Source organism: Carcharhinus amblyrhynchos, unplaced genomic scaffold (genome assembly GCF_965287045.1).
Source record: "Carcharhinus amblyrhynchos unplaced genomic scaffold, sCarAmb.v2.hapA chromosome_1218, whole genome shotgun sequence".
Taxonomy (NCBI): domain Eukaryota; kingdom Metazoa; phylum Chordata; class Chondrichthyes; order Carcharhiniformes; family Carcharhinidae; genus Carcharhinus; species Carcharhinus amblyrhynchos.
In genome coordinates this window covers 16,928-31,859 of record NW_027650958.1, presented here as the reverse complement: position 1 = coordinate 31,859, position 14,932 = coordinate 16,928, and the positions used below count along the sequence as shown (strand labels likewise).

The following is a 14,932-nucleotide window of genomic DNA, read 5'->3' as shown; positions in this document are numbered from 1 at the left end:
AATCCCACCCAGGCCCTACCCCCATATCCCTACATATTTTACGCACTAATCCCTCTAATCTACGCATCGCGGGACACTAAGGGGCAATTTTTTTTTAGGATGGACAATCAACCTGACCCCAACATCTGTGGGAGGAAACCAGAGCACCTGGAGGAAACCCACGCAGACACGAGGAGAATGTGCAAACTCCACGCAGACAGCGACCCGAGCCAGGATCGAACCCAGGTCCCTGGAGCTGTGAAGCAGCAGTGCTAACCACTGTGCTAGCGTGCTGCCCAATATGGTGATGGAAGACTGGTTTTGGTGGAATTATTATAGAAACATAGAAGATGGGAGCAGGAGGTGGCCATTCGGCCCATCAAGCCTACTCCACCATTCAACCTGATCATGGCTGATCATCCAGCTCAATAGCCTAATCCTGCTTTCTCCCCATAACCTTGGATCCCAATCACCCCAAGTGCTATCTCCAGCCGCCTCTTGAATACATCCAATGTTTCGGCATCAACTACTTCCTGTGGGAATGAATTCCACAGGCTCACCGGGTGAAGAAATGTCTCCTCACCTCCGTCCTAAATGGTCTATGCTGAATCCTCAGACTGTGACCCCTGGTTCTGGACTCCCTCCACCATCGGGGGCATCTTCCCTACATCTACCCTGTCCAGTCCTGTTAGAATTTTATAAATCTTGATGAGATCCCTCCCCATCATTCGTCTGAACTCCAGCAAAAACAATCCTCACCGAGCCAATCTCTCCTCGTACATCAGTCCCGGAATCAGCCGGGTAAACCTTCGCTCGAGGGCAAGAACATCCTTCCTCAGAAATGGAGATCAAAACTGCACACAATACTCTAGGGTCCTCACCAAGGCTCTGGATAATCCGAACACAGCATCCCTGCTTCTCAGGGCGGGGAAACACTTTCTTCACTAACAAAGAACCTCATTCCAACTCCAAGATCCTGAGCCTTGTTCAGGACTCCGCTCCCTCATTCCCCTCCCTCCCCAATCAGGGAGAGCGTTTCTCTCTATTCAGCTTATCCAGCCTCCCTCCACGACTTGATGACCAAGGATGGTGCACGCCAGGGATTGTACGAACATCTCTGTTTAAAGTTTGTTCATTAGTGTCACAGGTCGGCTTACATTAACACTGCAATGAAGTTACTGCGAAAATCCTCTAGTCGCCACACTCCGGTGCCTGTTCGGGTTACACCGAGGGAGAATTTAGCACGGCCAATGCACCCTAATCAGCATGTCTTTCAGACTGTGGGAGGAAACTGGAGCACCGGGAGGAAACCCACACAGACAGGGGGAGAAACTCCGCACAGACAGGGATCTGAGCCGGGAATCGAACCCGGGTCCCTGGAGCTGTGAGGCAGCAGTGCTAACCACTGTGCTGCCCATAAAGATAGATGGCCAGCACGAGAAGTATATTCCGCACCTCGAAACTAACACTCCTAACGTGGTCTGAACCCCAAACTCCTTCCGGTTCAGTGGTCAGCACTGCTGCCTCACAATTCCACGGATCTGGGTTCGATTCCGGCCTCATTTCCTCTGGGATTCCTCCGGGTGCTCCGGTTTCCTCCCAAAGATGTGCAGGTTAGGTGGTTTGGCCTTGATAAAATTGACCCTTGGTGTCAGGGGGATTAGCAGGGTAAATATGTAGGGCTACGGGAATAGGACCTGGGTGGGATCGTGGTCGGTGCAGACTTGATGGGGCCAAATGGCCTCCTTCTGCACTGTACAGATTCTACCAACTTCTATTTAAATTGGTGTGTTTTGGAGATTGATTTCTCTCTCCTTCATCCAAATGAAATTTGAATGAAGAGAGACTTCCCTTTAAGATGAGGTCAAAGTGCGAAGACAGTGCAAAAGATGTGCGGGTTAGGTTGATTGGCCCATGCTAAGAAATTGTCCCTCCAGGGATGTGTAGGTTAGAGGGATTAGTGGGTATAATATGTCAGGATATGGGGATGGGATTGTGTTCGGTGCAGACTCGATGGGCCGAAGGGCCTCTTTCTGCACGTAGGTGTCGATGATGGCAGACACAGGCCATTTACCTGTGGGCGAGAGAGAGGGGAGAGAATGGGTTTGAATCGGTTTACCTGTAAACCATGTAACTCTTTGACAAGGCAATGATTAACCTGGAGTCAATACTCCTCTCCAAAGCAACTAGATTGTCCCTCTTATAGACCCAACTTGGATCATTCACTGTAATAAAGAAATCAATAGGCGTATTCCAGACAGTGACAAGACAGGAGAGGCATTTGGGTAACATCAGTCACTCAACGCGTTGGCAATAATGACCTTCAGTCCTCTCTGAAAGGTGCTAATGGACAGGAGAGCCAAATCCTGTTGCTCCTCCGCGTATCGAACCAAATAGACGTAAACTAATTTCTTCACCTGCACAGACACAGAGAGAGAGAGAGGATCAAAAAACACATCTGGCAAAAGGATTTCCACTCATCGAGGAGAAACTCTAAGGACAACAGGTTTTTAAATGTAGCCTTCCTAAGCTTTCTGTGTTGGCGCTGACACCCACAAATGTCCATTTAGTCAACCGAGAAAGGGCTTTTGCTTTTCTTAAATTTACCCTCAGTCCGTGAGTCGCCAATGACAACCACCACGTTTCTGGGGATGAAGCGGAAAGGGTCGAGAGCTTCAAGTTTTTAAGTGTCCAGATCACCCACCTGCCCTGGTCTCCCCCCATGCTGACACTATCGTTAAGAAAGCCCCACCAACGCCTCTACGTTCTCAGAGGACTAAGGAAATTTGGCATGTCCACTACGACTCTCACCAACTTTTACAGATGCCCCATAGAAAGCATTCTTTCTGGTTGGATCACAGCTTGGTATGGGCTCCTGCTCTGACCAAGACCACAAGGAACGATAAAAGGGTTGTAGCTGAATCCATCACCTAAACCAGCCTCTACACTTCTTGCCACCTTGGAAAAGCAGTCAGCATAATTAAGGACCCCACACACCCCGGACATCCACCTTTCTCCGTTGCTACAGAAGTCTGAGGTCACATACCGACCGACCCAAGAACAGCTTCTTCCCTGCTGCTGTCAGACTTTTGAATGGACCTGCCTCGCATTAAGTTGATCTTTCTCTGCACCCTAGCTATGACTGTAACACTACATTCTGCACTCTCTTCTTTCCTTCTCTATGAATGGTATGCTTTGTCTGTATCGCACACAAGGAACAATATTGCCCTGCCCAAAACCGCAAGAAATTACGAAGGGTCGTGAATGTAGCCCAATCCATCGCACAAACCAGCCTCCCATCTATTGGCTCAATCTACACTTCCGGCTGCCTTGGAAAAGCAGCCAGCATAATTAAGGACCCCCCCCACACACCCCGGACATTCTCTCTTCCACCTTCTTCCTTCAGGAAAAAGATACCAAAGTCTGTGGTCACGTACCAACCGACTCAAGAACAGCTTCTTCCCTGCTGCTGTCAGACTTTTGAATGGACCTACCTCGCATTAAGTTGATCTTTCTCTGCACCCGAGCTATAACTTTAACACTACATTCTGCACTCGCTCCTTTCCTTCTCTATGAACGGTATGCTTTGTCTCTATAGCATGCAAGAAACAATACTTTTCACGGTATATTAATACATGTGACAATAATAAATTAAATCAAATTCATTTCCCTGGTTGGTGAGAGGAGGTGGATTGTTTTGTGTGATGGTTCTCTGACACTTAAGGCCATGTAGCAGCAGTGATTCCCTTCACAGTGTGATCGGGTAGGGCCAAGGGGTGGGACTGGAGTCACGCAGGGGCCCAGAGCAGCTTGTTTGGGAAGGTTCCAATGAACCAGCTGTGGGTTAACATGACAATCCGGGAGCTTTTCAAGGCCCCCGTTGTTCTGGTAATCCAGCTGGATTCAGCAAACACCAGACCCCAACCCAGCACGATGCACCAACAGGAGGCCATTCAGCCCCTCATGGGTAATCTGTATTCTATCACCACGTCCCTGACTTCTCTCCATAGCCCTGGACACCCGAACTTTATCAACATTTACTCAACCAACATGTCAAAGATTTTAAACAGGGCTCCAGCAATTCAGGGGGCGGGGGCTAGATTTCTGGCCCCCCCCCCCCCAACCCCGGTGTCAGGGGTTTATCCCAGTCCAATGCCGGCATCTCCACATCATGACTCCCCCCCGTCAGGGCCAGGGAGGGAGGTGGAGAGAAGCTAAAAATCGCTCCCCACCATTAATGTTAGAGAAAGGAGGGGTGAGGGGCAGGGCTACACCCCCCCACCCCACCCCCCCACCAAGTGAGGGGCAGAGCTAGCCCCCCCCCCACCTCGGGGTGAGGCTAGCCCCCAGTGGAAGGGGTGGGGCTAGCCCCTGGGGGGGGGGGGAGTGGCAGTGCCAATCCCTGTGGGAGAGAGGAACAGAATGGGTAGCGGATGGGGAGGAGGTGAATGTCAGACAGACACAGGGCAGAACGATGGGGGTGACCTTGACCTGAGGGACGGGCAGGGCTGGTATTGCTCTACCCACACAGCCCTCAGACAGTTTGTTCCACCCAAACATCCTCTTTATACAGTTCAGAGATAAAGCACCAGCCACGTGAGAATCAGACATGGAAACGTTGAATCATTACAGCAGAGAAGGAAGCCATTTGGCCCATCATGTCTATACTGGCTCTCTCCAAGAGGAACTCCATTAATCTCAGTCCCTCTGCCCTTGTCCTGTTACAGTGAGATATTTCCCCAACTCTCCCCATCCTCACTCGCATTTCAGATCTTAACTACTCGCTGAACTAATCTTGTCTTTACGTTTCCCGGTTCGTTCCCCAGACGTTCGAATCCCGACCGGCTCTCCATTCCTCCAGCAGAGGGAATCATTCCTCCCTCCACACACTCTGGAGGTCGGCCAAACTCGCTGAGGGTGAAAGTTTCCCTTTCCCTCCAGGACATTCAGGAACCAGATGGGCTTTTCCTGCCTCAGGGTCACTGGAACTTTCTGCCGGATTGCTACTCCCCGTGATCTAACCGCCATCGCGCCATAACCTCGTGCGTCACTGCCCAAAGACCCCCGTCCCGTCCGCCACAGGATCGAGAAACTACCTCGATGTTCTTGCAGGCGACATTCTTCACCACTGCGGGGAAAAGTTCGGAGGCATTCTTTCCTCTGGCGATCATCTGGAAACAAAATTAGGAACATTATGGATGGCACAGTGGTTAGCGCTGCTGCCTCACGGCGCCAGGGACCCGGGTTCGATTCCTGGCTTGGGTCAGTGTGGAGTTTGCGCATTCTCCCCGTGTCTGCATGGGTTTCCCCCCCATAAGAACATAAGAACATAAGAAATAGGAGCAGGAGTAGGCCATCTAGCCCTTCGAGCCTGCCCCGCCATTCAATAAGATCATGGCTGATCTGTCGTGGCTCAGTTCCACTTTCCCGCCCTCTCCCCATAACCCTTAATCCCCTCTTTTATCAAGAACCCATCAACCCGCTTCTTAAAAATATTTAGCGAGGCAGCCTCCACCACTTCAACGGGCAGAGAATTCCAGAGATTCACCACCCTTTGAGTGAAGAAGTTCCTCCTCAACTCCGTTCTAAACCGCCTCCCCTTTATCTTGAGGCTGTGCCCCCTAGTCCTACATAGTCCAAAGATGTGCGGGTTAGGTGGATTGACCATGCTAAATTGCATCCTAGCGTCAGGGGGAATTAACAGGGTAAATACTTGGGGTTACAGGGATAGGGGCTGGGTGATCGGTGCAGACTCGATGGGCTGAATGGCCTCTTTCTGAACTGAGGGATTCTATGATTCTAACGTAAGCACTAGGAGCAGGAATAGGCTCTCGAGCCTGCTCCGCCATTCAATAAAATCATGGCTGATCTTCTCATGGCCTCAGCTCCACTTACCCGCCCGCTCACCATAACCCTTAATTCCTTTACTGTTCAAAAATTTATCTATCCTTTCCTTACACGCATTCAATGAGGTAGCCTCAACTGCTTCACTGGGCAGGGAATTCCACAGATTCACAACCCTAGGGTTAGCACAGTGGGTTAGCACTGCTGCCTCCCAGCGTCAGAGACCCGGGTTCGATTCCCAGCTCGGGTCACTGTCTGTGTGGAGTCTGCACGTTCTCCCCGTGTCTGCGTGGGTTTCCTCCTGTTGCCTTCCACAGTCCAAAGACGTGTGGGGTTGAGTGGATTGGCCACGGTAAATTGCCCCTTAGTGTCAAGGGGACTAGCAGAGTGAATACATGGGCTTATGGGGATAGGGCCTGGGTGAGATTGTGGTTGGTGCAAACTTGATGGGCCAAATGGCCTCCTCCTGCCCTGTAGAAGTTCCTCCTCAACCCTAATTCTCCCCCTTATTTTGAGGCTAGTTCTGGTTTCACCCGCCAGCTCCCTGCTTCTACCTTACCTATTTCCCACATAATTTTATAATGTTTCTGAAAGATTCCCCCCCTCATTCTTCTCAATTCCAATGAGCGTAGTCCCAGTCCACTCAGTGGCTCCTCATAAACCAACCCTCCCAACTCAGGAATCAAGTGAGTGAATCCTTCTTTTGCTTTAGTTTGCTTTCACCCACCCAACCTGCGTGTCTTTGGGAGCGTGGGACGAAACGGGAGCAGCCGGAGGAAACCCACGCAGACATGGGGAGAACGTAACTACCACACAAATCCGCGGTGCACAGCTTTGAAGGCCCTCTGAGCAGAATCTCTCTGCAGGGGGTTAATGGAGCTCTGATCATCCAGACTCAGGCTGGCACAGACCGTCGGTCACAGTCAGGCTCTCACTTAGATCCTCACTCACCCACAGCACCAAAACTTAGAGTCAATGATAACAGCCTCTCCATAAAGTGTGTTCCACAAACATGGGCAACAAAGACTCAACAGGATATCGATAGCAATGTCTTGTCTATGTGCGCTTTCGACACTGCGATCTTATTCACAAACATGCTGCTCTAGGAAGATATCGAAGTCTATCTCGCAGTACTGTACTGCAGCAACATAGACCCACTGTCAGTTTCTGACCCTGCGTTCACTGATCTTATGAACAAAGCAACTTACATCGCCAAGTTCCGCTTTAATGACACTATGAGGCAGCACGGTGACACAGTGGTTAGTGCTGTTGCCTCACAGAGTCAGGGACCCGGGTTCGATTCCCGGCTTGGGTCACTGTCCACATGGAGTTTTCACTTTCTGCAGTTTCCTCTCACTGTCCAAAGCTGTGTAGATTAGGTGGATTGGCCATGCTAAATTGCCCCTTAATATCCAAAGATGTGTAGATTAGGTGGATTGGCCATGCTAAGTTGCCCCTTAGTGTCCAAAGCTGTGTAGATTAGGTGGATTGGCCATGCTAAGTTGCCCCTTAATATCCAAAGATGTGTAGATTAGGTGGATTGGCCATGCTAAGTTGCCCCTTAATATCCAAAGATGTGCAGGTTAGGTGGATTGGCCATGCTAAATTGCCTCTTATTATCCAAAGCTGTGTAGGTTAGATGGATTAGCCATGCTAAATTGCCCCTTAGTGTCCAATTTCGGAGGTTTCAGGGATAGGATCTGGGTCAGTGCAGGCTCGATGGGCCAAATGGCCTCCTATTACACTGTAGATCCTACTAAAGCCCAACTAGATGGTGTAGGCCCAATTTACTCTCATAATAGGACAACCCTCTCATTCCAGGGACCAATCCAGTGAACTTACCCTGCACCGCCCCAACACAAGTAGAATCTTCCTTACACACGGGGACCAAAGCCACACGCAGGTGTAGTCTCACTCAAACTCTGCACAATCACAACAAGACTTCACCATTCTCGTATTCCAAACCCCTGGCAAATGCCCATCAATGTCCCACAGCACTGCCCACACAGACTGAAGACCAAATAGCTGGATGTGACTGATGAAGCTTGCATTCTCCTGCTGCACTGTCTCCACTGGTGGGAGGGTGCCATTGGATGGAGGGTATTAGCTACAAGGAGAGGTTAGGGTAAGACTCTTAGCAGTGTAGAGGATCAGAAGGACCTTGGGGTCTGGGTCCTTAAAGGACTCTTAAACTGGCCTTGCAGGTGGAGGATGTGGTCAAGAAGGCATATGGTGTACCGGCCTTCATTAATCGAGGGATTGAGTTTAGGAGTCGGGAGATAATGCTGCAGCTTTATAAGACCCTTGTCAGACCCCACTTGGAGTACTGTGCTCAGTTCTGGTCGCCTCACTACAGGAAGGATGTGGAAGCTATTGAGAGGGTGCAGAGGAGACTTACAAGGATGTTGCCTGGATTGGGAGGCATGCCTTATGAAGATAGGTTGAGGGAGCTCGGTCTATTCTCCCTGGAGAGACGAAGGTTGAGAGGTGACCTGATAGAGGTTTGTAAAATGTTGAGAGGTATAGATCGAGTGGATTCTCGGAGACTATCTCCCAGGGCTGAAATGGTCGCTACGAGAGGACACAGGTTTAAGGTGCTGGGGAGCAGGTACAGAGGAGATGTCAGGGGTAAGTTTTTCACTCAGAGGGTGGTGAGTGAGTGGAATCGGCTGCCGTTGGTGGTGGTAGAGGCGAACTCGCTGGGGTCTTTTAAGAGACTTCTGGATGAGTACATGGGATTTAATGGGATTGAGGGTTATAGATAGGCCTGGTAGGTATGGATATGATGGGTGCAACTTGTGGGCCAAAGGGCCTGTTTGTGCTGTAGTGTTCTATGTTCTATAAGGAGACCAAAAACCACGCACAAAACTCCAGGCGTGGCCTCACCAAGGCCCCACATAATTACGGCGAGATATCCCAGCTCCTGTATCCAAATCCTCTCGCTGCGAAAACCAACAAACAATTTGCCTTTTTCACTCCGTGTTGCACCTGTGTATTTCACTTCAATAACTGCTTTATGGGGACACCCAGATCTCAATACACAGTCCCCTCTTCAAATTTACCGTCATTCAGATCATAATCTGCCACCAAATTGGATAATCTCACATTTGCCCACATTATACTGCGTCTGCCAAGCATTTCCCTCCAGGGAAAGGGAGCGGGAGAGAGGTGGAAGGGAGCGGGAGGGAGGTGGAAGGGAGCGGGAGGGAGGTGGAAGGGAGCGGGAGGGAGGTGGAAGGGAGCGGGAGGGAGGTGGAAGGGAGCGGGAGGGAGGTGGAAGGGAGCGGGAGGGAGGTGGAAGGGAGCGGGAGGGAGGTGGAAGGGAGCGGGAGGGAGGTGGAAGGGAGCGGGAGGGAGGTGGAAGGGAGCGGGAGGGAGGTGGAAGGGAGCGGGAGGGAGGTGGAAGGGAGCGGGAGGGAGGTGGAAGGGAGCGGGAGGGAGGTGGAAGGGAGCGGGAGGGAGGTGGAAGGGAGCGGGAGGGAGGTGGAAGGGAGCGGGAGGGAGGTGGAAGGGAGCGGGAGGGAGGTGGAAGGGAGCGGGAGGGAGGTGGAAGGGAGCGGGAGGGAGGTGGAAGGGAGCGGGAGAGAGGTGGAAGGGAGCGGGAGAGAGGTGGAAGGGAGCGGGAGAGAGGTGGAAGGGAGCGGGAGAGAGGTGGAAGGGAGCGAGAGAGAGGTGGAAGGGAGCGAGAGAGAGGTGGAAGGGAGCGAGAGAGAGGTGGAAGGGAGCGAGAGAGAGGTGGAAGGGAGCGAGAGAGAGGTGGAAGGGAGCGAGAGAGAGGTGGAAGGGAGCGAGAGAGAGGTGGAAGGGAGCGAGAGAGAGGTGGAAGGGAGCGAGATAGAAGGGAGAGATAGAGAGATAGAAGGGAGAGAGAGAGAGAGATAGAAGGGACAGAGAGAGAGAGATAGAAGGGACAGAGAGAGAGAGAGATAGAAGGGACAGAGAGAGAGAGATAGAAGGGACAGAGAGAGAGAGATAGAAGGGACAGAGAGAGAGAGATAGAAGGGACAGAGAGAGAGAGATAGAAGGGACAGAGAGAGAGAGATAGAAGGGACAGAGAGAGAGAGATAGAAGGGACAGAGAGAGAGAGATAGAAGGGACAGAGAGAGAGAGATAGAAGGGACAGAGAGAGAGAGATAGAAGGGACAGAGAGAGAGAGATAGAAGGGACAGAGAGAGAGAGATAGAAGGGACAGAGAGAGAGAGATAGAAGGGACAGAGAGAGAGAGATAGAAGGGACAGAGAGAGAGAGAGAGTGAGAGATAGAAGGGAGAGAGAGAGAGAGAGATAGAAGGGAGAGGGAGAGAGAGAGAGATAGATAGAAGGGAGAGACAGATAGAAGGGAGAGAGAGAGAGAGAGACAGATAGAAGGGAGAGAGAGAGAGAGAGATAGATAGAAGGGAGAGAGAGAGAGAGAGATAGATAGAAGGGAGAGAGAGAGAGAGAGATAGATAGAAGGGAGAGAGAGAGAGAGAGATAGATAGAAGGGAGAGAGAGAGAGATAGATAGAAGGGAGGGAGAGAGAGATAGATAGAAGGGAGAGAGAGATAGATAGAAGGGAGAGAGAGAGATAGATAGAAGGGAGAGAGAGATAGAGAAGGGAGAGAAAGAAGGAGAGAGAGAGAGACAGCGAGAGAGTAGGAAACAGAGACAGACAGTAGACGAGTTATTTGTCCATCGTCATCAATGAGGACCTCGACACCATCAGTCATTTTGAGGCTGGTGTCTGAAGATGACTGATCAGGGCCAATTCAGGCACAGAGTGTCCTGGCACATATCGGACAGATTGTGTAGACACTGTAGTTGTAGCGCTGGTGGCTCTGAACTTGCGCAGCTCGCGCATAAGTTGTGAGATAGAGAGAGAGACTAGGAGACAAATAGAGAGGGCAGGCGATAGAGACGAGAGAGAGAGAGAAAAAGGACAGGAGATAGACAATAAGAATAGAAGATAAACAGAGGATAGAGAGAGTAGGAGAAAAAGAGAAAGTAAAAAGAAATAGAGACAGTGTGAGAGAGAGAGAGAAATTGAGACAAACAGAAAGAGAGAGATGAAGATAGAGAGTAGGAGACAGATGGAGAGAGAGGGCAGGCAAGAGACAAAGAGAGATAGGGATAGAGAGAATGAGGGTAGAAAATAGACAGCGGATGGAGAGAGTAGGAGAGCAAGAGGAAGGGTAAAAAAGGGAGGGTCGGAGAAAGAAAGAGAAGTTAAAGTTTATTTATTAGTGTCACAAGTCAGGTTGCATTAACACTGCAATGAAGTTACTGTGAAAATTCCCAAATCGCCACAATCCGGCGCCTGTTCAGGTACACAGAGGGAGAATTTAGCACGGCCAATGCACCCTAACCAGCACGTCTTTCAGACTGTGGGAGGAAACTGGAGCACCCGGAGGAAACCCACGCAGACACGGGGAGAACGTGCAGACTCCGCACAGCCAGTGACCCAAGCCGGGAATCGAACCTGGCGCTGTGGGGCAGCAGTGCTAACCCACTGTGCCACCCCAGAACAAGAGAGAACATCCATTTATAAACCCAGAAAAATAACTTGGTAGTTACAGGATAAAGCGAATATCACTTCCAGTCATCATCTCCTCCAAATTCTTTGCACTAAATGTACAATTATGGTTAAATTTTATAATCCAAGTCGGCGTTAACACTGGGAAATTCTTCCAGAGCTAGTTTGCGCCCAAGAGACAGTCTCACATCAGAGGACGGTGGACAGGAGAGGGAGGGAGGTCCGGTGTCACAAGACGGCAGAAGCTAACGGATAAATAAATAAACAGCAGGATAATGTGGTGTCAATAATTCAGAACAGACACGCCTGCCATCCACACCACTGATAAATATTTCACAGGACGCTGTTCCTTCTCCAGCTCCACAGCTATCGTTGAAACCGGTGAGGTCGGGATCTTGCGTTGCTGTGGAATGCCTATCCCGCGGGAACGTCACAGGAACGAGGATGGGGAGTCACTTGGGGAAAGCTGGGGCGGGATTTTCCGACGGCCCGAGACTGGAAAATCGTGCCCGAGTCAAGGAACCTTAGCGTGGTCCGCTCCCTCACCCGCTACGATTCCCGGGGGGGGGGGGGCGGGGGGACTGGAAGATTCCAGCACCACACTCACATCAGATCATCACCAGTATTAACACTGCACACTGATATCTGACAAGGGTATCACGGTAGCACAGTGGGTTAGCACTGCTGCTTCACAGCGGGTTAGCACTGCTGCTTCACAGCTCCAGGGTCCTGGGTTCGATTCCCGGCTCGGGTCACTGGTCTGTGTAGAGTTTGTATGTTCTCCTCGTGTCTGCGTGGGTTTCCTCCGGGTGCTCCGGTTTCCTCCCACACTCCAAAGGTGTGTGGGTTAGGTTGATTGGCCGTGCTAAGAAATTGCCCCTGAGTGTCCAGGGATGTGTAGGTTAGAGGGATTAGTGGGTAAGATACGGGGGGTAGGGTCTGGGTGGGATTGTGATCGGTGCAGACTCGATGGGCTGAATGACCTCTTTCTGCATTATATGATTTCTCAAGGGTAACGAGGGATGGGTAATACATGAAGGCCAGCCAGCGACACACATGAATTATTGAACAGTTGAACTAATTCCATTTTCCAGCACATTCTACTTTGATTTCCAGCCTCACTACTGTTTCCGTTCTAATCTAAGGAATATATAAGGACTGTTATTGGGTGATTAACAGTCTGCGGGGGGGGTTCAGGTCCATTTACCAAAAAAGCAATTCCTGGCTCGAATAGACTCACCGCGACGATCCTCTTCATGGCCTCCAGCTTCAGGGAATCTTTATTACTGTCCAGCATCTCCTTCAAGTCATCGTGCCTGGGGAAAATGGAAAAACCACATGAGTTTTCCTCCGCATTGTCGGATCCATTCATTCCTTTGAACCGACGAGGGGAGAGCGTTTGGTACGAACGCTCAAATTCTTTTATCGAACGGATTTTAAAGAATATTAAATCCCAACAGAAGCAGAGACAAAGCAGACTTGAAAGAGAGAGAGAGGCTGGTTTTTACTGTCAGCAGCTGTACTGAGATACTGACACACACACACACACACACACACACACACACTAAAATATGGTGGGATTGTAAATTGGTGGGATTTTATAGCCTCGTCTGTCCTGAAACCGCAACATCGCACCCAAGGTAAATGGACTTTCCCATTATCCTTCCCACGCCCATCCCAGTTCCCATGTCGGATAAGACAATAAAATTATAGACTATATCTCAACCCTTATCTTGTTATTGTGGGTGTCCTCCGCAGGCTGTCTCTGTCTCCAAGAAATAAGCCACAGGACTCCTGCTCGCATTGCGCACTCTTCAGAAATTTCTCACTAACCCAGCATGCCTTCTGAGTTTTAAAACGTAGCCAATTTGGCTTTCAAACCCAGTCGTGTAGGTGGAAATGTACGGAAGTGCCCAGAGCTCAGCGTACACAGTATTCCTGAAGTGTTCCATCCCAGCCCAGGGGTCAACAACATTTAACAGGGAGCAGCTTTTACTCAGAAACAACAGAAGTAACGAAATAAAAACTACTGGGAGCCACAAGATGGAACTTTCTCATTTTGAAATCACTTTTTTGAGCTCAAAGTTTGTGGGATTTAGATATTTCTGAATCCTTACCTGTCCTTTGAACTGAGACAACTCCATAGAATCCATACAGTACAGAAGGAGGCCATTCAGCCCGTTGAGTCTGTACTGACTCTCTGACAAAGCATCTGACCCATGTCCTCTCCACATAACCACACTATTTAATTCCCCCTTTGGACACTCAGGGGCAATTTAGCAGGGCCAATCCACCTAACCTGCACATCTTTGGACACCAAGGGACAATTTAGCATGGCCAATCCACCTAACCTGCACATCTTTGGACACTAAGGGACAATTTAGCATGGCTAATCCACCTAACCTGCACATCTTTGGACACCAAGGGACAATTTAGCAGGGCCAATCCACCTAACCTGCACATCTTTGGACACTAAGGGACCATTTAGCATGGCCAATCCACCTAACCTGCACATCTTTGGACACCAAGGGACAATTTAGCATGGCCAATCCACCTAACCTGCACATCTTTGGACACCAAGGGACAATTTAGCAGGGCCAATCCACCTAACCTGCACATCTTTGGACACTAAGGGACCATTTAGCAGGGCCAATCCACCTAACCTGCACATCTTTGGACACTAAGGGACCATTTAGCATGGCCAATCCACCTAACCTGCACATCTTTGGACATTAAGGGACAATTTAGCAAGGCCAAGCCATCTAACTTGTACATCTTTCAAACTGTGGGAGGAAACCGGAGCACCCAGAGGAAACCCACGCAGACACGAGGAGAATGTGCAAACGCACAGACAGTGACCCAAGCCAGGAATCAAACTCGGGTTCCTGGCACTGTGAGGCAGCAGTGCTAATCACTGTGCCACCCCATTTGTTTAAAGTTCTTTAAAGTTTATTTATTAGTGTCACAAGTAGGCTTACATTAACACTGCAATGAAGTTACTGTGAAAATCCCCTAGTCACCACATTCCTGTTCGGATACACTGAGGGACAATATAGTATGGCCAATGCACCCTAACCAGCATGTCTTTTGGAGTGCAGGAGGAAACAGGAGCACCCGGAGGAAACCCACGCAGACACGGGGAGAACGTGCAGACTCCATATAGACAGTGACCCAAGGCCAGAGGACTCAGGTCCCTGGCGCTGTGAGGCAGCAGCACTAACCACTGTGCCACCGTGCCGCCCAAGTTCATTTGCAGTATAAGATGTTTTTTGCTAAAATGATCATTTGAAACTCCAAGGTACGGCAGAAAAGATTTATCTTCCCCCTACACCCTCCCTAATATAAGATACACATCTGTTATGGTCCAGGGCAGAAACTCAAGTGTTTTATGGAGCCTGCCTGGATCATAAGTTTTGCCTCTTGAATTTGGCGAGAATAAGGTTTCACTTCAGGTATGATTGAAATGACCCACTAGGGAGCTTTTACCAAACAAAGTTTATTTAAGAATATAGTTAACATGTATAGAAAGAAAATTAGCAAGAACTCTTATCAATTGCAAGAAACTAAATAACCACTATAATGTATAACCCTTAAGAAA

General features: G+C 49.9%; 1 protein-coding gene across 1 annotated transcript; it reads right to left on the bottom strand.

The window, feature by feature from the left end:
- Positions 1–2,270: 2,270 nt before the first annotated feature.
- LOC145340630 (AP-3 complex subunit beta-2-like) lies at positions 2,271–12,753 on the bottom strand (the record flags this gene model as incomplete). The annotated part of the gene is made up of 3 exons (XM_080185098.1): positions 2,271–2,396; positions 5,076–5,150; positions 12,575–12,753. Coding segments are annotated over 3 exons (380 nt in total), but the record flags the coding sequence as incomplete, so codon positions are not given.
- Between the last annotated feature and the right edge of the window lie 2,179 nt (positions 12,754–14,932).